Consider the following 22,960-nt stretch of genomic DNA (forward strand, 5'->3'; position numbering starts at 1 on the left):
CGAGTGTGCATGCTTAGCGGAAGAGAAATGCCCATCAAACCTGTCCTTTTGCCATTTTTGAAGCAGCACGGTGGCATGTCATTTATGTTACCCACAATAAAGCAAGCTCATTTTGAAGAACCATACTACCATCCTTAAAGATCCAGTACAAGTCGGCTGTCAGCGAGCTGCGGTTTCCTGTAGTTGCCATTCAGAGGCCAGGGCTGAGTCCTGGGCATGGGAGGAGTAGAGGGCAGTTGCCAGGGCCAGAAACTATGAAACACAACAAAACAAAAGCTTGTTAGGGTTTTTCCACACTAATTAAGGTTAAATGTAACAGGCGTCCTTATTAAAATGTGTAGATATTTAATTTAATTTCAATTTCATTTCAATTTTTTTTATAGCCCAAGTCACAAATACATTTTCCTGGAGGGCTTTCAACTGTAAGGGAGTGACACCCTCTGTCCTTAGACCCTCGGTTCGAGTGAGGAAAACTTGCCCACAAAAAAACCCTTTTAACAGGGAAAAAAGGTGAGAAAACTCAGAAGAGCCACAGAGAGGATCCCTCTCCCAGGACGGACAGACGTGCAATGGATGTCACGTGTACAGACAAATCAACACAAACATATTGTAAATTACAATGACTGACAAAATGACAATGAATACAATGAATGATAAAATGACCACAGTAGCAGATATGGTAGCAATAATGACAGTAATAATATGTGTAGTGGACATCGTGCAGGATCACAGCAGCAGCCACGATCAACGAGAACTGCTGAGCAGACGAACAGAGAGCACGATAGAGAGAGAGAGGAAGAGAGGAGAGAGAGAGAGAGAGGGGAGAGAGAGAGAGAGAGAGAGAGAGAGAGAGAGAGAGAGAAGGAAGGAGTCCCCCGGCAGTCTAATCCTATGGCAGCATAACTAGGGATGACCTGGGCCAGCACTAACTATAAGCTTTATCAAAAAGGAAAGTCTTAAGTCTACTCTTAAAAGTGTTGACCGTGTCTGCCCCCGAACCCAGAATGGTGTAGTTGTTCCACAGAAGAGGGCCTGATAGCTGAAAGCTCTGGCTCCCAATCTACTTTTGGAAACTATAGGAACCACAAGGAACCCAGCGTCCTGAGGCGCAGTGTTTAGAGGGGTAGTAAGGTACTATGAGCTTTTAGATATGATGGTGCCTGACCATGAAGAACTTTGAAGTAAGGAGAAGAATTTTAATTCTATTCTAGATTTACTAGATAGCCAATGCAAGGAAGCCAAATGGGAGAGATGTGATCTCTGATCTTGGTTCCTGTCAGAACACGTGCAGCAGCATTCTGAATTAACTGCAAAGTCCTAAGAGACTTATTTAGAGCAGCCTGATAACAAAGAGTTACAATAGCCAGCCTAGAAGTAACAAATGCGTGGACTAGTTTTTCTGCATCGCCTGAGAGACATGCGTCTGTTTTAGCGATGTTAGTAAGTGGAAGGCATGCCAGTCCTGGAAATATCTCAAAGTAACTACAGTCTCTAAAGGAGTTTCTGAGGTGTTTGGGTCCCAATTAAAGAACTTCAGTTTTGTCTGAATTTAACGTCAGAAAATTGTAGGTCATCCAACTTTTTTTTTGCTTGGAGTTTAATTATTGATTGGTTTCATCAGGCTTGTCGATAAATATAATTGGGTGTCGTCAGCATAACAATGAAAATTGATAGAGTGATCCTAATAATGTTCCCTAAAGGGGAGGAAACTATATAAACTAAAATAGAGTGGTCCTCGTACTCATCTCTCTCTCCAATGTTGTATCCGACACCTTTGCTTTTGTCCTGTTGAGCACCAGCTCTAAGGAACAAAAGAACTGTAATTCACATTTTTTAAAATACCTGTACACACATGCAAACTGCATTTTTACATTACGTATTCTCCCCTAAGTTGTAGATTTATTTCATGGCCATCTTAGTATCTCTTGTATGCTGAGGTTTGTTTGATATCAAGATAATGTTTACTGATATATGAGCTGAAGTGTTGAAGTGTTGTACGTAATAAAACGTTAATTTGTCTATACTTCCCACTACAGGTGCCAGTTTCGCTATACTCAAGAGGTACACCATGTACATACAGAGAATGGCTGCTGCTGATTTTACAAACATGAAATAAAGCATACAGTTATTATTTTGGAAGCTTGAAGAAAGAGACAGAGAAGGAACATTTGAACATAGAAGGAACATTAGGCACTGTTTAATGCAGAAACTCTGCCACCAGTGAGTCTGTGACAAGATTGTCACTTAGTCTTACACCTCTATTAACAGCCTGTTCATCATTAGCATAAAGAAATGAAAGAGGAGAGGTGATATACACTGATGAGGAAGCAGTGTCAAAGCTAAATTTACCTCTGGAGTGCCTCTCATTTACATATTTTGTCTCAAAGACATTTTCCCTTTCCACAGATATATTTTTGAAAGCAGGACTTGTTGAAATTAGTGATCTATAGTGTGTCTTTATACTTTATAATGGATAGACCAATATCCCAACAGAGTTAGTTGGGCCCTTTTTTCCTCCCAATGAGCCAACCTTTAAAATATTTTATTATTACTTTCAATTTTTTCCTCAAGAAGATAGAAAGTCATATCTTTCTTAAACCCTAAATGTTGCAAATTTCTAAACTTTCTTTAATTCTACTTTTAAATACTCAGTTAAACCATTAAGGTTTTGCATAAGATATCTATGCATATATTTATTCTATTTCCTCCTGAATGTAGAAGTTGTAAAACAAAGGTTCCTCTATACATTCAGTTCCTGGCAGACTAAAACCTGAAGAGATTAGCAGGTGTATCATTTTGTTCAACTGTGTAAAAGGGAAGCATTGTCATCTCATCTTTCCCACAAATTACTTTTTTTTAAAGAATTTCTTTGGGTACTGTATTACACTTTCTTCCAAAGTTAGTTTTCTCAATTTCCCAAATGCATCCTTAACTTTGTACCGCAAGAGAAAAAAAAGAAAAAAACCTTCTGCAAGTCACACAGTAATGCAAACCCAAGAGAGTATTCCCCAAGCAACTAGTTTTCTTTTATGGAAAACCACAATTACAGAAAATGGGCTTATAATTTATGCAACGTCACACTGTCAAGGCTGACTACGAGCGGCACAAGTGAGTGCACGTTCCCAAAAATTCCAACTAATGAGGACACAATCCCTATAAAGTCTTTGAATCTTTAAAAACAACTCTGACCCTGGATGTTAGGGTCAATTAAGGTTAACCATTCTCTTGAAATACCCTCTGCAAATTATGGTTATATATATATCACCACCACCTATCACCACCTCAAATAAATCATGGAAAGCTTTGAAAAGACACGAGCAATCAATTCGGACCTTTAAACTAACTTACTTCATTTTTTTGGGAGGATCAGGCATACAAAATTGTTCAAGCATTATGATATACACCATGTTTGATCCCTCTGAAGTACTTGTGATGAAAATGATCAAGATGATCAGTTGTCTAGTTAAACAAAGAGCACCTAATCAAGTATTTTGTGCAGGGAATGAGTTTGAGAAGCGTAATTGTGATCTTGTTTTGTAGTTTTTGCCCTTTGCTTACCTTTTTTGTCTTAATAGACAGTAAATTAAAGAGACAATGAGAACAAGTCCCAGTGCAGAGCCCACCAGTATGGGAACCAGTAAACCTGCAGAACATGGAGCAACAGAAACAGAAAGGATTATATGATATTTGGGGTATTTGATATGTATGTATCCACATGTGTGAGCAATTAAAACATTTAGTGGATAAATAAATTAATACAGACCAATCAGACCACTAATTTGTTAAGATGTAGTTAAGTATTTTAGTGATATAAGAAATACCTGTTGCATTGTTATTTATTCCATTAATACGGTTTAAGTTTGGTCATCTATTAGCTTTAAAGTAGGAGCCATGCAATTTGATTTTGGAGCAATGACCCTTTTCCTTTATAGACTAGTTCCCTGAGTTAAATGCAGTCAGAGAAAAGGTCATTTTAACTCTCACACAGCGTGTTTGTTCACATGAGATGTTAGTGGTACAAAGGGAGGATCCCTTGATGTTGTGTATGACATTAAAAGATGACGCACAATAAGGAAAAATAGACAAAAGCAGCATACCAGTGTTTATCCAAGATAGGTCAGCTGAGTAACAGAGAAAAAGAGAGAAAATAAGGTGAAATTCACAGACGAACAGACGAACCTCAGATATGGTACCAAAGGAAAAGGGGATTCATGAGAGATAAATCAAATTATAACGTGAATGTAAATTCAATCATGATGAAGTTTTAACATCTGCTTTAACATGATATCGGTAAAAGCACCTCATCCATGTAGCCAGTACCAAGTCATTCCTGGATTGGTAATGTTGTCTAGTTTGTTCACACACACACCTACACACACACACACACACACACACACACACACATACACATACTCAACTCTTAAAAGAACACAATTTTAGCACAAGTCATGTTATATATCAAACTAATGTAATGTAATGTTTCATTGTTTTACTAGAAACAACACAATACGTTTCTCCCATTTAGTGCAAATACAATCCATTCTCTGATTTCCGCCTTTTGGCACAGCTTAGAAAAATATCTTTAGATATAAAGATGATAGTATGATGGTGCTGAGACAGTTTTGCTTAGTGTGTTCATGAAAAAGTCTACATTTTTCAAATAATTCTAGTTATGTACGTTTACAGTGAAAGGTGCAAATGCAGTAGGAAAGAAATCTGCCATGTAAGCTTCATTTAAAATGCTTTTATTTAAAACAGATCCCTATATACAGTAGATGTTCCGTAAAAAGTATTTTGAACAACAGAACAAAATGGAAGACAAGACAGCGATGTGACGTAAAGCACTTAAGCTCTTGCAAATTCTTTTGGGTTCGCTTCATTTCTAATTACTAGGACAGCTCCACAATTATCATAGTATAGAACAGAACTTGGCGTACAGTATGAAACTATAAATACTCATTGCTAGGCATTTTGTGCGCTACATGTATAAAGATTCAAAGGCATGAAATATGTGCTTTGTAGCAGCTTATTTTAAAGCATGGTAGGACAAAGAAAAATTGTATACAGCCCTACAGTTTCTCATTTTTGCAGATTTTTATGACAAAAATCTACATATTGAGATTTGTCTTGATGTTTCAGAATCTGATTACAGTATTGAGCACAGACACTGGTGATGACCGGTTATTGATAGGCAATAAAACAATAACTACAGTAACTTAACTCATATTACAGTCTTTTTATAATATACACTATTATATTTAAGTGCACATACTAGAAAGAATAATTTAATATTAAATACATTTGTGAGAAAGATTTGTCAAAGGAAATTCAGGGTGTGGCTTGAAAATTTGTCTTTCTTTGTGGGACAGACAAATGATGTCTGCCACGCAAAGTGACATAATGTGAGTCGCAGCAATGTCAGGAATCTCTCTAGTCTTCCCACTCCATTGGAAAAAGCCAAGGATGTGGATAACCCTGGCTGTGTCGTTTTCTGGGAACAATAGCAGGGGAGAGACTGCCAGTCTTTGTCACTGGCACACTTTGCCTAGTCTTCTTCTGGTCCATCAAAGCTTTTGTCAGAGAGCGATCTAACTCAAACGCCTCATTGGTTGGTGGCCGTACACGAAGAATGTGTCTAACGGTGGGGAGGGCTAAGTCTGACTTACAGCCCAGGTAGCTCCTGAGGTTGAGCTGGACAAAGACTTCATCTCTGAGAGCCTGAACTATCTGGGTTTCAGCGTGGGATAGTTTTAACTGATTGAAAACTCTCTGCTCCAGTGAGATGTAGCACACTGCACCTTCAGCCAGCCCTAACTTTCCCACAAAGCGGCTGGTCTGGCTCGTCTTGGTTGGTTTCAGTGTTGTTTGTTTGTATTTGGCTAGACTCTCACTCTTCTGGTACTTGAGGTCTTTCTTCTTGCCAGCAAGTAGTTTCTCTGAGCCACTTGGTAGAAGCTTATAGAGCCCTTCGTCGGCCAGGTCTGCTAGGTCGCCAACCAACAGCTGCTGAACTATTTGCTTCCTTGTGAATGAAGATGTCACTGTGGGAATACCGTGCAGTCCTCTGCCTGCATCAGACACACAGCCAATCACAGCTTGTTAAACATCCCAGCCTGTGGGATATTTCTTGGAACGACTATGGGTCTTCACACCCAGCATGCAACAGCACTGCCTGCAGTAACAAACTAAAAGCACAAGCCATCACCTGCTAAATGCCGCTCATGAAAGCTTATAGCAGAGGATTCCAGACTGCCGTGTCCAAACACATGTGCCAGAGAAGCATAGATCTCAGAGAATAGCTTTGAAATGAGGAAAACATGCACATTCATACCACACTATATAGACCTAAATACCATAGAGTGTGGTAAACCAGACAACCACATCAAAGTAAGCCTTTAAGGATAAATTTAAGGGCTGCAGACTTTCTCAGTATGTCAGAGGGACAGTTAATTTGCTGTGTCTTAAAAGATAGACAACTTTTCAAGAAGCTCATCAACTTTAAAGATGATTAAGATGAACATCATCATAAAAATTCTCTCACAAGCAGGTGCTGCCGTACGAGTGTGCATGCTTAGCGGAAGGAGAAATGCCCATCAAACCTGTCCTTTTGCCATTTTTGAAGCAGCACGGTGGCCATGTCATTTATGTTACCCAACAATAAAGCAAGCTCATTTTGAAGACCATACTTACCATCCTTAAAAGATACCAGTACAAGTCGGCTGTCAGCGAGCTGCGGTTTCCTGTAGTTGCCATTCAGAGGCACAGGGGCTGAGTCCTGGGCATGGGAGGAGTAGAGGGCAGTTGCCAGGGCCAGAAACTATGAAGACACAACAAAACAAAAGCTTGTTACGGAGGGTTTTTCCACACTAATTAAGGTTAAATGTAACAGGCGTGCCTTATTAAAATGTGAGTATTTAATTTCAATTTCAATTTTCAATTTTATTTGTATAGCCCAAAGTCACAAAGTACATTTTCCTTGGAGGGCTTTACAATCTGTACAGGGAGTGACACCCTCTGTCCTTAGACCCTCGGTTCGAGTGAGGAAAAACTTGCCCACAAAAAAACCCTTTTAACAGGGAAAAAAGGTGGAAGAAACCTCAGAAAGAGCCACAGAGGAGGGATCCCTCTCCCAGGACGAACAGACGTGCAATGGATGTCACGTGTACAGGACAAATCAACACAAACATATTGTAGAATTACAATGACTGACAAAATGACAACGAATCACAATAAATGATAAAATGACCACAGTAGCAGATATGGTAGCAATAATAACAGTAATAATATGTGTAGTGGACATCGTGCAGGATCACAGCAGTAGCCACGATCCACGAGAACCTGCTGGACAACAGAGCACAGAAACTCTGGGGAAGTTTGGTTAGTAACATGCATTAATGAGACATGTATGTCCACAGATGGTAAGAGAGGGAGAGAGAGGGGGAGGGAGAGAGGGGGAGAGAGGGGGAGAGAGAGGGAGAGAGGGAAAGAGAGAGGGAGAAAGAGGGAGAGAGAGAGAGAGCGAGAGAAAGGAAGGAGAGTCCCCCGGCAGTCTAATCCTATGGCAGCATAACTAAGGGATGACCTGAGCCAGCACTAACTATAAGCTTTATCAAAAAGGAAAGTCTTAAGTCTACTCTTAAAAGTGTTGACCGTGTCTGCCTCCCGAACCCAGAATGGTAGTTTGTTCCACAGAAGAGGAGCCTGATAGCTGAAAGCTCTGGCTCCCAATCTACTTTTGGAAACTATAGGAACCACAAGGAACCCAGCGTCCTGAGAGCGCAGTGTTCTAGAGGGGTAGTAAGGTACTATGAGCTCTTTTAGATATGATGGTGCCTGACCATGAAGAGCTTTGTAAGTAAGGAGAAGAATTTTAAATTCTATTCTAGATTTACTAGATAGCCAATGCAAGGAAGCCAAAATGGGAGAGATGTGATCTCTGATCTTGGTTCCTGTCAGAACACGTGCAACAGCATTCTGAATGAACTGTAAAGTCCTAAGAGACTTATTAGAGCAGCCTGATAACAAAGAGTTACAATAGCCCAGCCTAGAAGTAACACATGCGTGGACTAGTTTTTCTGCATCCGCTTGAGAGACGATGCGTCTGATTTTAGCGATGTTACGTAAGTGGAAGAATGCAGTCCTCGAAATTCTAAAGTAACTAAGTCTCTAGAAAGAGAGTTTCTGAGGTGTTTGGGTCCAATTACAAGAACTTCAGTTTTGTCTGAATTTAACGTCAGAAAATTGTAGGTCATCCAACTTTTTTTTTGCTTGGAGTTTAATTAATTGATTGGTTTCATCAGGCTTGATCGATAAATATAATTGGGTGTCGTCAGCATAACAATGAAAATTGATAGAGTGATTCCTAATAATGTTCTCTAAAGGAAGCATATATAAATTAAATAGAAGTGGTCCTAGTACAGAACCTTGTGGGACTCCATGACAAACTTTGGTATGCATGGAGGATTCATCATTGACGTGAACAAACTGAGATCAATCTAAGAAATACGACCTAAACCAGCTTTGGGCGGTTCCTTTGATGCCAATTTCGTGTTCCAGTCTCTCTAAAAGAATTCGATGGTCAATGGTGTCAAATGTGGCACTAAGATTTAACAGGACAAGTACAGAGATGAGTCCTTTGTCTGATGCCATTAGGAGGTCATTTGTAATTTTGACTAATGCGGTTTCTGTGCTATGATACACTCTAAATCCTGACTGCTTTCTCAAGTATCTTAGACAGAAAGGGATGGTTTGATATCAGTCTGTAGTTGGCTAAAACTTCTGGGTCTGGAGTGGGCTTTTTAAGAAGAGGTTTAATTACAGCTACCTTAAAGGACTGTGGTACATATCCTGATAATAAAGACAGCTTAATCGTATCCAATAACAGTAATGGAGCACCTGTTTGCGCGATATTGTTACATGATTCCTGAACACAGTCCACAGGACACTGGGGTAACACGGAGGAGTCGTCAGTGACCCATCGTAGCGATAATACTCATCCAAACGTGCAGGCAGCAGTGCTCTGATGTTGAATCCAGGCACCTGAACTTTTTGATCTACCAGATGACATAAAAACAGAAGTAATTTGGAACAAATCCATAATGGCCACATGAATGAACTGAATAAGAGCTTGGAGATTCTGACCTCAAAACCAGAAAAAGTAAAGACTCACCCCTGTATTTAATACCATTGATGAATTTCAGAAACTGTTCAAAGGCCGGATTGAACTCTCCAACCTGTATGACAGACACAATTATATGCTTCTGCTCCTCCCCAGAAATTCACACATCAATATCCCCACCCAGTCCACAATGTCTCACCTCAATCAGGACACCCAGCACAGCCAGGCCATCTGATTTGTCTACAGCCATGGACATATTGGGATACTTATCTGAATTGAAGTGTACGATATGCATCTGTGAGAGAAGAGAGAAACACATCAAGATTTTGAGGAGGAAACGAAAGAAAAGTAGCATGTATGTAGTTGCATGTAGTCAGACCTTGAGATGACTGGTTTAAATAAATCTGATTTATTTCTTTATTACACCCAATATAAAAATATGCATTAACACAGAAATGAGACAGGTTGAGAAAGTGGATCATTTGGTGTACATCAACGACATTTGCAAATATCAGAAATGTTTTGGAAAATAGTACCTGGAGTAAGATATAAGGTCTCTATGAGATGTATGGTACACTGTCCTGCTATTTCTCTGAAGAAAGTATAAAGGGAAGTGACAGATGTTTTATTAGCAAGTAAAAACGCAATCAGGATTTTTTTTTTTTTTGGAAATAGTGCTAGTCCATGAGCTAGTAAAAATCTACTTAATGGAAAAGGTGACAAACAAGAAGCACATTGTAAGAAAAATGGGAAAAACAGACATTAAGACTGGATCAAATAAATCTACACAACGGTATGAATAACAAGGGAAAGTGTTTTTGTTACTGTTATTATTTAACTAAAAAAAACTTTGTTAAAATTTTATTTTGAGGAGAATGACCTATCTTAGACTGTTTTTATTTTATTCCATTTTCTTGTGTGAACAGCAGTTTCAGGGAGCATGCTAAAGAGGTTACATATTTACACCATCTCACCTCTTTAGATTTCTTTTCGATTTTCTTTTTATAAAAACTAATCTGCTGCTTACTGTTGTTGCTAATTATAACGTGTGTTCCACGAATGGTAGGTGTTAATTGGATTGGAAATAGCTGGTGCTGTTCAAGGGATGTAATAATGGTGGATAGTCTATGAAAAAAATAAAATCACATTGGAAATACTGGGGATATATTACTGTAGGCGGGCTATTACAGCACATTAAAAATGTCAGACTGTCAGTAGTTCTGGAGACAGTATTGTGTGTAATTGCTGCAACGCAAATTCATGTTTGTAATGCTGTCCAAATACGATAAAATTGTATTTACAGGCTTTGTTCTTTCTTGGGCATAAGGTGCACTATTTCTGGGAAATGTTCAATTTCCCATCATTCCATCCCTCCAAAACAACATGTCATCAAGGAACTGTGGTTCTGGAGTCTGGAGAGACTTGAAAAGATGCATGCTCTCAACGTGTCCACTCTGAAACCCAGGTCAAACCACAGCACCTTATATGTGGCTCTGCTGCAGCTGGGGCATGGTCACATAAAAGCACACAGGTTGTAACCATTTCAACATAGACCCACTGTAATTCAAATGATACCTTATTATATAAAATAAGTCTCCTGTTTTTGTTTATATCATAAAAGAGGCTCGTACTTTTAAACTTCACTGTCTGGTGTACTTCAAGTACAAAAGGAAATAGAGCAAACTAGTGTGTGAAAACTGCTTACAGTGCTTGACACATTAAATAGCACAGACAGCCACTCCTTACGAGAGGTGGCTGAAAACCAAAGCATATAATAGTCTGGTACTTTAATCCCCTTAAACCCAGCAGAAATAAGACATGCTGTCATACTGTACATACCAAGGCTGACAGAAATTATGTAGTTGCCTTTTAGTATGAGCAACTAAGTGCTAAAATATTGTAATTTGATTGCTAAAAGGATGATTTATTTTGAAAGAATAACTATGACCTTAACTGTCCTCTCGTTATAAGCCTAGTAGTTAAGATTTTAAAGACTCACAACTCCTTTATTGTAAGAAACTTCTAAGTCCTTTAATTAGAATGTGTTTTATATATAAGTCAATTGTGTTTTTTGCAGCCAGTTACACAATAAAAGTGGGATGAGCTTTTTCTGACGCTGTCTGACTGGTGAGTAGATGTCAAATGAAATGTCTGCCACAGTGTCAAGAAGCTGGAGCAGTAATATGCAGACGCAGAGTTTCTTCTGCTTAAGTAGCATCTGAAAGCCTGTCAAATGTCACATGTTTAAGTCACAAAGTATTAAATCATTTGTCTGGTACCAGAGGTGCTGCTGCCTGAGGTTGTAGGCTGTAATCAGTCACCAGGCTGTAGGCTGTTGGCTGATTACAGCCTACAGCATCAGGCATCAATATTAACTAAATATTCATTGACCAAGTAAAAGTCCTGCATTCAAAATGATACTTATAAAGTATATTAAGTAAAGTAAAATGTAGTTAAAGTATCAAAAGTAAAAGTACTTACGTGAATGGCAGAATTCAGGGTATCGCATGCATCATACTATATACAGTATATATATCTTATAGATCCTGTATATTATTTCTCTTGCAACACTGTTAGGTAATGTATTCTATAACAATGCATCATGTTGTACACACAGTTTCACATGTAAAATCAAAGTAACTATTAACTATAACTGTCTGATAAATGCAGTGCAGTAAGTAAAGTATAAATAAAGTATATTGTTTGTCTCTGAAATGTAGTGGAGTACAAAGTACAAGTACAATTATCTTGGAATTGTACTTGGGTATAGTACTAGAGTGGATATATAGTTATTTTCCATCACTGTATTTACCATAATCAAGAGGGAAGGTGTTGTTTGCCTTATTTACCTCTGCTGCGTACTGCTTGTTGTTCACCATGTGTTCAGAGCCTAAAGGTCTGCTGGAGGTGCCCCAGTGAAAATGGAGTTGAGTAGCAGTGTAACGATGAGGCAGGCTGGAGATGTACATCTTAGAGGGCAGTGATATTTGTACTGTGGATCAAGAGACATGAAACCCCACCACACATAACAGAGCGGTGTAGTGGTAACTTCAGTTAATATCAGAGGGATCAAGAAACATTATCTCTATCTAAACTGAGGAAGTCAGTAGGCCTCGGTCTGCAAAAGCTGTGTAGCTATGTTTCGCATACTGTACTTTATGGTGGACTGATGCAGAAGTGGTTTCTACGTCTCTTGTCAGCGTATGATGAATGTTTACAAGTGAAAAACCTCTGTCAGCCTATTCCAGACATGCGTCACACTGATGATGCTCATCTTGTGGCGTTGAGGCCTATCTGACATGCACACATAAGCACTTGTCTGGTCTCTGCACCCCGTCAGTGGCTAACAGTTTACTTACACTGATATTACAGCAACCGAATCGTGACCTACACAGGGCAAACATTACATGCAGTGTTTGTCACTGTCACTTTGTTATATATAATTTCTATATCAAGCTTTAAGTTACATGTAAGAGACAAACTAATCCAGTTCTACAGGATACTGTATGGTGCCAGAGATAACCTCACTTTTTTTTTCCTGAAACAGTTTCTTATGTTCAAACAAAACTGAATCATTCAACAAACTGTAATTTTGTGCAATAATCATATTCTTCTACCTGAGTCATCAAAATATTTTATTTTGTGGCACATGGGCACAGCTGTTGATGTTGTGATTGCTATATTTAGCAATCAAATTTGAGACTACAGACACATAGATATTGGACATTACAGCCATGGAGCTCAACAGAAAGCTGGGTTATTTTGGTTTGGTTTACTTTGTTAAGATGCATCAGACCCAGTGGAGGCAAAGACGATGACTAAACTGAACGTGGAGCTCTTTCTTTCTTTCTTTCTTTCTTTCTTTCTTTCTTTCTTTCTTTGAAACTATAGCTAAGATAATAAGAGAGTGATTATGGAAAATTGCTGTGGCAAAAGATCCACATGATCATTCACTTTAGGTTGACCCAGAAATTAGGTCTCCACAGCAAGAACAGACTCCTCCGTGTTTACTTGGGATTATTTCTAATGAATGCATTGACTAGTGTACCACTTTAATTTGCAGAATTTCAAAATCCTAAGACAAACAGTACAGTGTACACTTGATCTGTTTTAAAATCTTTGCTTAGTTTGATATATAGTTTTGTTACCTAGAAATGCACTTTTAATTGTACATACTGTACCTTATTATGCATTTTGGCAAGAACAGTGATGATTTATACTCACCAGCATGTCCATTATTTCCAAGAGTAAGCTGCTCATTGGGCAACAGGTTGTAGTTTTGAACCGCAATTGGACCCAAAGTTGGGTCGAACCTCAGCAGCTCTGCCTTGATGTTTATTGGAGACTGGAAAGCGCCGCCACAATACGGATAATGCTTGGACCAGTGCTGCTCTCCATCTGGACCTGCAACAGCATCAATGTAAATTATTACAGATAAAAAAGCTTAGGGAAATGTCTGCACCTCAGTGTAGCCCAAATGAAATTTTCATTATTTTAATATGTTGACCTATGCAAATCAGTGTCCCATAAAATGTGTATTTCACCCCAAAACACTAGTAAGGATATGTTGCATGTCTTCTAAAATGTTAATCTGTTCCATTTTAAAGGGCAAAATTAGCAAGGTATCAAGTTGAAAAGGGGATGACTCCAAAGAGGACCAGGGCTTATCCTTGCCAACTGAACATTTTATCTGTAATCAAAGTAAAGTATTATTATCTACACAGAACGTGGCATGGGAGAGGCCAGTGGCTTCGCTCTTGGCCCTTTGTGAAGTAGCGAGAGTGAGAACCGGGCTGTTGTTTGTGGGGAGAGCCAGTGAGAATGCTGTCTCTCTCCAAATGAGAGGTTTCTATAAAGCACAGGACACTGAAAATGGCCACATTTGCAAGTCAAGTCGTGCAGTTTACAAAAGGGCCTCAGCTGCATGAGGGTGTCTGAAGAAGCACTGAGGAAATAATACAGAAGACAAAGAAGTGTTAATAAGAAGAATATTTCAGTTCCATTCAGTTTATTGAATGAAGTATAATGATCCACACTGGGCTTTTCAGACGTGACGTTCAATATAAAGTGAATGGATCCTATTAAATCTGAAGTAACATAATTGTAGGGGAATAAAAAACACCAGGATAGCCCCTGAATGTACCAGTGTTCTAATCACTTCTGCATCATTGCCACCAATTCATTATCTGACCAATATTCATCTAAAAGTCCACTATTCACCGTATGCCAGATGATTAAATATGAATGATACAGCATGAAGCCTGCCCCCACCCCGGCTGTCAGTTAGAGACAAATGTAGATTGATTGCACAAGACATGCCAAAAGGCATCCAGTGAAGCTGTGAAATCACTGAATACTCATCTGAAACAAAACTCAAAGTTCAATCGAGGCAAATCCTTCCATTAAAAAAAAAGAAACTTACTCTGATGACTATAATTATTCAGTATCCATTTTGTTTGCTGTTTTAATTAGACCCAGTCTGCCCTTTAATAATGGCCTTCAGCGGCCTCTAGGCAGTCCTTGGTAGCACACATCTCTTAAAATATGAGACCGTCCTTGTGTTAAAGGGGTGTTAAATATGACTTCTGTAGAGTAAACTGAAACATAACATCATTGTTCAGAGTGGGAAAATAAATAGTGTAAATAAATAAATAGTAGCAGGGTGGAAAACTACAACATTCATCAACATCATTTATCATACTCCCATGTTAAGGTTTTGTCCTCTGCCAGAGGGTGGAGTGTTGAGGTGGAGAAAAATCATATGACTCAGCTGCACCCCGGTCAACAGAAAGCACTACCAGCCCTCTGGACTACTGACTACTATGACAAAGTCTCTTGAGGGTTTGACTGTAACTGAGGATGAAATCCACCACGCTGCACTTAAGAGGCCAGAGGTTTTATATATATATATTATATCTTTCCTCAGTCGTAAACCACAAACCACAAACCTTCCCACATGGACTCTTTGTTAATTTCAGTATCATTAAAATAGCACAGGTTTCTAATTTTCTGTTTAATTACTGTATTTTCTAAATATTTTGGATAGTTTATATGTACATAACTTTTAAAAAAGTACAGTGTTGAGTGAATAATCATTTTTCTTACAACTTTGTTAAGGTATTCCCTTTTCTAAAATAAAATAAATTAGAAATTTGTAAATTTGTATCTAATGTAATTTCTATTTTTTATTTAGGTGTAGTTTTTCAAACTCCCACATGTAGGAGACAGACAGCTGTGTGAACAGAAACCACAAAGGGTCATTTACCCCCATTAACACCAAGCCAATGCTATAATTATGGAAAACAGTGTCTCTCTACCTCTATCACAAGCTTAAATTAAGGAAATATATTTTCCTCTGACTAAAATATTTAGTCATAAACTATTGTGCAGAGAAGTCACTTTTTTTAAAATCCATCTGTGTGAAATAATTTGCACCATGAAGTTAAAGTTAGACAATAGGCTTGACCAAAGAATCCTGTAGTCAAAACTGTGTTTAATATTTGTCCAAAGATACAGAGAAATAATATTACAATGAGTTGCAGTTCAAATGTACCTGTCTAATTATTAGTTTTAACGTTAAGTCCCTGAATGCAACAGACTTTTGAGAAGCAGTGACACAATGACAAGAGGTTACGCTCTAAGCACAGTTTATATAAGACAGATAGTCATGGTTCAAGAAGTCCCTGCCCATATGGTCCTTAAGGCATGACACAAAGGCAGACAGCCACTTATGAAAGAATTGCGGAATCTATATTGAAGTCTGCAGTTGCATTACATGAGGTGAAAGGGGGACATGGCAGCACTGGTTGTCTTTGGAGGTCAAAGAAGGGGCAGAGATGGGGGGTTTTCCCGCTTCATAAACCTTGTCTTATTGTGAGTATGGCTGTGGGGCCAAAACAACAATAACCTCTTCTATGACATAGTTGTTGCCCATCAAAGAGTTAAATTAACTGAATTCTAACTACTGGTTAATGCTGGTTTAAGAGTAGAACACCACTGTGAGTGACCACGACATTTGCATATATTCAATTTATTAAGCATATTCGGTTTATTAAGTTAATAATATAATATATAGTTTTTTTTTTTTTATCAGATCATTTATGATCTACCATTCACATTAAGGACAATATTATCAGACTTACCACTGTATGTCCATTTGGCACCTGAAACAGACAGAAAAACTCACTGTAAAATTAAATATATTCATATTAATACATATTATAATAATATGACATACAGATTATACACAAAAAACACAAGGCAGATACATTTATTTGGAAGAGAAGTCCAAAATGTTATTGTCAGAGATAAGTTCCCACATTTCATATCACCCTGATTCCTCAGAAAGGGCATGTGCAGGTGGATGCAGACACCTGTCATGAAGCATCATATATCCTGCTGTAAAGCAAAAGGTTCCTTCTTCTTATACACTTAAACAAATCCAAAAGTGCGTCCAAAACTATTTCCATCCTCACAGGTCTTACCATGTAGCACACCGAGGAAAGTCAGCTGCAGTAGCAGGATGGGTGTGAATCTCAGAGAGTGCATCTTGATCTCCTCTGCCCTCCCTTGTGTGTGGTGAGCCTGACGTTAACACGGTGCAGAGGACGAGCTTGGAGCACCAGAGCACCAGCCTTCAAAAACCGGCTTTTTATATCCATCGTTGTCAGCTTCATTGTAGCTCTCGCTGACGTCAGAAGCAACAACAAAACCAGCCTCCAGAGTCATCTGGTCACCGGAGAGTGACAGCTCAACAGCGGCGACCGCATCCAAGCGAAGTCACTCATTTTTAAGCGGACGTGAGATGCGGGAAATGTTGCACATGCGGCGGTGTCTGCGACCCTTCAAAGTCTGTGACGCGGGAGGTTCAGAAGACAGACAGACAGACAGACAGACAGACAGGTGGCTGTTGACAGGTAAAGTGTGAGGGCTCTACATCCAGAGATTCTGCAGTTAACACTGGCAAAATCACGATGAATGGGGTTTCCCTTTGCCTCACCTGTGTGCAGGTTGAAATGCTGTCCAATACCGTCCAACCATGAGGTTACAAGGAAAAGTTAATATTATGGGGCAACCAAAAAAAAAAAAAAAAAAAAACACAACAGTATACATAAATTAGTAGTGCCATGGTGGGGTTAAAGTCCTATGTAGAATATTCTATAGCCCCATTCACTAATGTGTTTTGCTTATTATGACCTCATTATTGGAGCTTCATTGTGCAGAATGATGCAGGCTGAGATATGAACAGTCAAACACTTAGAAGCTGTTTTACATTCATCAGATAAAGAGGGGACGTTTCTTAGTGTGCACCTTTAATTTAAGGTGTTTATGTAGACATTACAAAGAGGGTTTGGAGGCCATTTGTAGTCTAATGTACAACTCAGTGTGACGTGGAGACTTATAAACCTCCAGCGCTCATACATACTGGGAATGGATCAGATGTGTACGTGACATATTTGCAAAATATGTAAATGTGGTTGCATAAAATGACAAAAATAACCAACGTACAGTGTAACTGTTAGTTTATATGCTAATCTGTGTGTCAGTCTACATGTGTATGTTGCTGCTGTGACGCAGGGATCATGTTTAACTGGAGCCTGAATGTTCCCTGAATGAGGCCTGGAAAACTGGTGTGCAAAGATATGGAGGTGTGTATATAGCACACAACAATAGTAATATTAACACACATTACTGTATATGGAGCTGGTAATCTAGTTACATGCTGAAATATTTAAAAAAAATGGCTAAAGGAAACTTTGTCTATCACACAAAATGTGCAACATTCACTGCTTTTGCATATATACTATATGTAACAATGTTACAGCGTTTTACAAGCAGACAAGAAACACTAACGTCAAAACAGCCACAGCAACAGCAGAGACAGGAACACTACCGATGCTACCGATCATCTGAATGTGTCAGATATATATGTGTATGTGACATATTTGCAGTAATTGTGGTTGCCTAAACCACATGGTGTCAAAAAAAAAGCGTAAAAAGAGGAAGATGTCATCCCCCCATAAACTTTTGTTTCTATTGGCACCATTAGAGAAATGTCGGTCCAAAGTTCAGCACTAACAACCCACCCCACCTGTAGTTTACAACCTTCATTCAGTCCAGGAAAGACGGCACAAAGACAAGCAGCAAGATGAAGCGCCTTTTGTTCTTGGGGATTGCTTTTGTTGCATTCCATGCCAGCCATTCATATACTCCAGGTAAAAAAGATGTTAATTAATTAATTAATTAATTGTTCATTTAAAAAAGTAACCAAAGATTTGTTTATAGACGCGAGGTTAACTTTTCAGGACAGGCAAAGGTTATTAGCACGTGGGCTAATCTTTCGTGAAAAATCATGAAGTCCTAGTCTTGTGTGTTGTTTCAACATAACTGCAAAAATGTGTTTTACATATCTTGTTTATAATTGTTAATTTTTTTTTTACTAATGTTTCAGTACAACTGAAACTGAATCAAGGAGATAACGTTTCACCTTTAGTCACAGCAGGTCAACATGGCGGTTACATGGCGGAACTTAATAAACTGTAGGCCGAATCGCATACAGTATAGGACTGATGCGTATTTTTTACGTGGTTAGGGAGACTAAATCATTCTGTTCAATCAAAAATCAAAGACTTGATGGAAGAAAAAAAGTTTCAGAACCTTATACAAGACAAGACTGCAACTCTCAGCAGGATATAATTGTATTTTACCCTTTTTACTGACTTACACTGAAGCCAACAATGATTGTTTTTAGCCATGACCAAAAAGGAAATAATGGTATTTACTGTACGTTTACTTTCCTGGTAATGTTATTTACATGCTGTTAACGATTGTGCTAAGCTGACTGGACACTTCCTTCCTCTATAATTCAAAACTTTTAAACACTAAGATCATTTCTGTCTGAGTCTGACCTAGATAAACTGAAACTATGTCAACCTACGACTTTCATCTCACCTCACAAGGGTGCAAATGACTGGGGGGCCCACTGTTTGAGCATCAGTGAATAGGTAGTTATTTAGTTTCCCTCCAAACCCAAGTGCATTTTGGGTGAAAAGTCTTAAAAGAATCTTTTGGAACAACTTCCTTACTATGAAAGCTATGAAGGGCGGGAGGACTGAAAATGTACCATGAATGATACTTTTTATTGCTGTCATAAAAAGAGGGAGTGGGTCTGGTGATGAGGTTAGTTAAACATTAGTTATATGATCTCAGGTTGATGATTTCTACTGAAACACCCATCATACAGTGACTGTACAATGGACATTTTACCACTAACAGCCAAAATACTGTACAATGACTGTTGTTAAAACAGAGCATCACCTTTTGCAAACTAATAGTTTATGTTTATCCTCCAACAGAATTCTGTCTTTTGCCCAAGGACGAAGGTTCCGGCATGAATTTTGAGTTTTCCTTGTATTTTGACCAGGAAAGTCAGCGGTGCAGTCCTTTCATGTACAAAGGCGAAGGTGGAAATGCCAACCGTTTTTACAGTGAAAGAGAATGCATAAGAAACTGTTCCAACAACCCAGAGACTCTCTACCCTGTGAACCGTAAGATGATTTTATGACTTTACAGTGACATAGGATTAACGCAATTATTCATTTTGTTGAACCACTAACTCTTTTAAATATGCTCAATCTCTAATGTAACTTCGAAGACTCTTAAAGTGGTTGAATATAACATGAAAAAAAAATTGCCCCGCTCTCTGGCTGTTTCCTTTGAGGACTGAGGACTTTGGAACACAAACTGGCTAATGAGGCAGAGTTTTATGGCCGAAGGACCATGAAAGTACACATCATCATGAAACCTTATTGATTGCAATTCCAAGAGATAAAGAAAGAGTCATCTTGAAATCTACTTAACCCTGATTTTAAGCAGGAATCCCTGCATTATGTCTCTAGTAGCCTGTATTACAAAAACAAAAATCCACTAATCTACTAATTCAATGCCAGTTCCATTTTGTGGGTCAATTTAATAAACCCAAAAGTATCAGCATTGAGTTTTAGTAATACGCCACCAAGTGGTGAAAGAGCAGGTCTATCTTTGACAGATGAAAATGTGAATAATTACATCTGATGCTTTTACAAGCTGTTTAACTAAGTTTTAATCATCTGATTCTCTGATGTATCAATAGCTAAGCAGTTGATGTTGGTGAAAGTCCAACCACTGCTACCACTGCCACTGACTACTTCTAATGATGATGATGGTTTTCTCTTTACAGCCAGAGACGCTTGCCACTTCAAAAAGGAAGTAGGTAAATGTAATGGTAACTTTTTGAGATTCTACTACGATTCTGTTCATGACAAATGCAAAAAATTCCTTTGGACTGGATGTATTGGAAACGGAAACCGATTTTTTGACTATGACAGCTGCAACGCCACCTGTGTTGGCGTCCACGGTGAGCAAAAAAGTCTGCACTTGCACATCTTACTCAATTGCTGATAATTATACTTATAAAGTTATCAAAATGTCATTGCATGTTTTTAAAAAAGTCAGTAATGATACTAAAAATATGAAACAATGATATCATGTTTTTTTATGATGTTAATTCTTTTGGTTCTAAGATGATGGGACTGATGAGGAGGAGGAAGAGCCAGACACTCCTATTGGTCAGTAAACACACAATGAACTCAATGACAAACTACACACAGTCTTAATTTACAATATGCTTTGAATTTCATCTCATTTTGAAAGTGACAATGTAAGCAGAATAGATCCCTTTGCCTACTCACCTGTGAAAATGTTGTCCTCTTTAACAGCGATCATCTGTGGCGTTTTGCTTGCTGTCATCATCGCATCAATCTTCATAACTGTCATTGTCTTGACTGTTAAATCAAAGTAAGTTTTACATGAAGAATTATGGATGACTACAACTAAAAAGCAATGTTACACAGTAAATGACTACTCCTTTTTAAATTCTTTCAATATTTATTTTACTTTTTAGGAAGAAGGGCTCCAAGAAGGACAAGAAGGCAGGAGGAAAAAATAAAGACCCCAAGTCTGATGCACCTCTTCAGGAGCAGAATATTGAATTGGCATAAAAAATCATGTCACCTCGATAGCAAAATGTGGAGTCTTGCTTGGTTTGATGCTTTGCTTGGTCTTGATACCAAACATATCAACTGATTAGAACTTTTTTTTAACCATTCGATGGTACCACTTTTGAACATTTTTTTACTGACATGTAATAGCCATTACAAATCTGTTTAATTAGTCTATTTTGTTTTACCGCTACAGTATGTGTGATGTTGCTTAAGTTGTATTTTTTCCTAGGAGTTTCATCCTTTACTCTCATTTAACAATCCAAAATAAATCTAATCAGTGATATCAAAAGAAACCAGAGCTAAAACAGTTAGTGGATTAATTGATTATCTTGACATTAGCTTAGATTTGGCAGAAAGTTTATCAGCAACCATGCTGATAATTAGTTCATTGAAATCATTTTTTTTCCAGGAAAAATTCCAAAAGTTCCCTTTGTTCCATCTTTAGGTTGTGAGACTTTTCTTTGTCTTGTGTGATAGTAAGCTGAATATATTTTACTGCTTGCTGGACTGTTTTGGATCATTTCTCACAAATTTCAGACATTTGTAAAACAGTCTGCACATTAATTATTAATGGCATTTATTGTTGATCACAGCCATAAAAGAGAGACGCCCATTGGTTAGAAATTTTTTTTGGAAGAAAAAAAATGAAATTAGTGGTTTAGACAAACGTTCAACCATAAACAGGAGCAGACCTGCGTCATTGGAAGCTCAAATACTCATTATCATTTCACTGTTTCCAAAATATAAATGCATCATCAATGGCTCAAGAAATTGCTGAAAAATGTCTGAGGTCTTCTGATGGCATGTGCCAGTTCAAAGGGCTATATTTAGAGCTGTTTTTGTGCAGTGATGCTCACTGCCCACTCTCTGTTATTATGTTTTCTTGCTCAGCATTTGTATTTTTTGTTTTAGGTTGTAAACATCTCGGAAGTGTCAAAAACAACCATTTATTCCATTTGCTCATGCTCTGTATTTGTGATATAAAATGATTAACAAAAAAGGCAATTTTGTATAATAATCACTAACCTTATTTTAGGGGAAATGTTCTGGAGTTGTGTTTTTATTACTCACTGTAGGTGGTGTAAATATGCATAAAACATTTCAAGGCTAATATGTTTTAGTGCTGGTGCTGACATTTTAAGAGTTAGGTTGTTTGATTAGTTAAACAGAATATGATGTTCGCATTCATTTTGTTGTTAAGTTTCACACGATTATCGATGGAATGTAAATTTTGAGCATGTGTGAAGACTGGAATGTGATGTGTGGAAATAGTATTTTGTCAAAATATAGTCATTTAAAAACAAGTATTTGGTAAACATTCAGCAGACACACATTGCAGTCAATTGATTTTCTAATTAAGAGAAAGAATGTAAAAATATTAACTTTTCAGTAAATAAAAAGTTGATTTTTGAATGTATTAATGTTTGATATATACAGTACATCAATCAGTATATGAAACCATGGCATATAGTATTTTATCGGTTCATTATATGTGAGGAAAATGTTTCAAATGAGTGATATCGCTCTTAGACTTATTTATCAACATGCTCATTATTCAATGCAAATGCAAAATATTCAAGCCAACCATCATAACCTGAACATAAATAATGAATTAGTGTCTAAATAATCACTTTTATCAATTGGTAACATGTGCATTGACACTAAAAGTACCAAAACACACAAAGATAATATATATCAAAATGTGATTTTCATGATGGGCCAATCAGTTTATTTTCACTTATTTCATTTGTTTCTATAAAAACTTGATGATTGTAGACTTTTGCAGGTGAAATAAGTGTTG

The 22,960-nt window shown here is 37.9% G+C and overlaps 2 protein-coding genes across 2 annotated transcripts; one reads left to right on the plus strand and one right to left on the minus strand.

Annotated features, from left to right (window-relative positions):
- Nucleotides 1–4,430: 4,430 nt before the first annotated feature.
- ca12 (carbonic anhydrase XII) lies at nt 4,431–17,005 on the minus strand. Its single transcript, XM_019272226.2, has 9 exons — nt 16,603–17,005; nt 16,261–16,281; nt 13,343–13,522; nt 11,968–12,110; nt 9,318–9,413; nt 9,170–9,233; nt 8,896–9,053; nt 6,691–6,817; nt 4,431–6,068 (listed from the first exon to the last, which is right to left on the minus strand). Exons 1-9 carry the CDS (start codon nt 16,664–16,666, stop codon nt 5,431–5,433), a joined length of 1,491 nt encoding a protein of 496 aa, XP_019127771.1. The 5' UTR covers nt 16,667–17,005; the 3' UTR covers nt 4,431–5,430.
- Nucleotides 17,006–18,210: 1,205 nt separating this feature from the next.
- On the plus strand, nt 18,211–22,160 carry si:dkeyp-73b11.8 (kunitz-type serine protease inhibitor bitisilin-3). The gene is made up of 6 exons (XM_019272241.2): nt 18,211–18,333; nt 19,474–19,665; nt 20,337–20,513; nt 20,680–20,724; nt 20,875–20,953; nt 21,060–22,160. The coding sequence occupies exons 1-6, from the start codon at nt 18,267–18,269 to the stop codon at nt 21,154–21,156; spliced, it is 657 nt and encodes a 218-aa protein (XP_019127786.1). The 5' UTR covers nt 18,211–18,266; the 3' UTR covers nt 21,157–22,160.
- Nucleotides 22,161–22,960: the final 800 nt, after the last annotated feature.

The sequence above is a fragment of the Larimichthys crocea genome, chromosome XXI (genome assembly GCF_000972845.2).
Source record: "Larimichthys crocea isolate SSNF chromosome XXI, L_crocea_2.0, whole genome shotgun sequence".
Lineage (NCBI taxonomy): Eukaryota > Metazoa > Chordata > Actinopteri > Sciaenidae > Larimichthys > Larimichthys crocea.

Bases quoted from the DNA above. Each gene is read 5' to 3' on its own strand.
- ca12 (XM_019272226.2), bottom strand. From the start codon at position 16,666: ATGCACTCTCTGAGATTCACACCCATCCTGCTACTGCAGCTGACTTTC. The intron at 13,523-16,260 runs GTAAGTCTGATA...ATGCTGTTGCAG, and splicing joins TGCCAAATGGACATACAGTG to GTCCAGATGGAGAGCAGCAC. The intron at 12,111-13,342 runs GTGAGTATAAAT...CTTGATCCACAG, and splicing joins TGGAAATAATGGACATGCTG to TACAAATATCACTGCCCTCT.
- si:dkeyp-73b11.8 (XM_019272241.2), top strand. From the start codon at position 18,267: ATGAAGCGCCTTTTGTTCTTGGGGATTGCTTTTGTTGCATTCCATGCC. The intron at 20,514-20,679 runs GTGAGCAAAAAA...TTTGGTTCTAAG, and splicing joins CACCTGTGTTGGCGTCCACG to ATGATGGGACTGATGAGGAG. The intron at 20,954-21,059 runs GTAAGTTTTACA...TTTACTTTTTAG, and splicing joins GTCTTGACTGTTAAATCAAA to GAAGAAGGGCTCCAAGAAGG.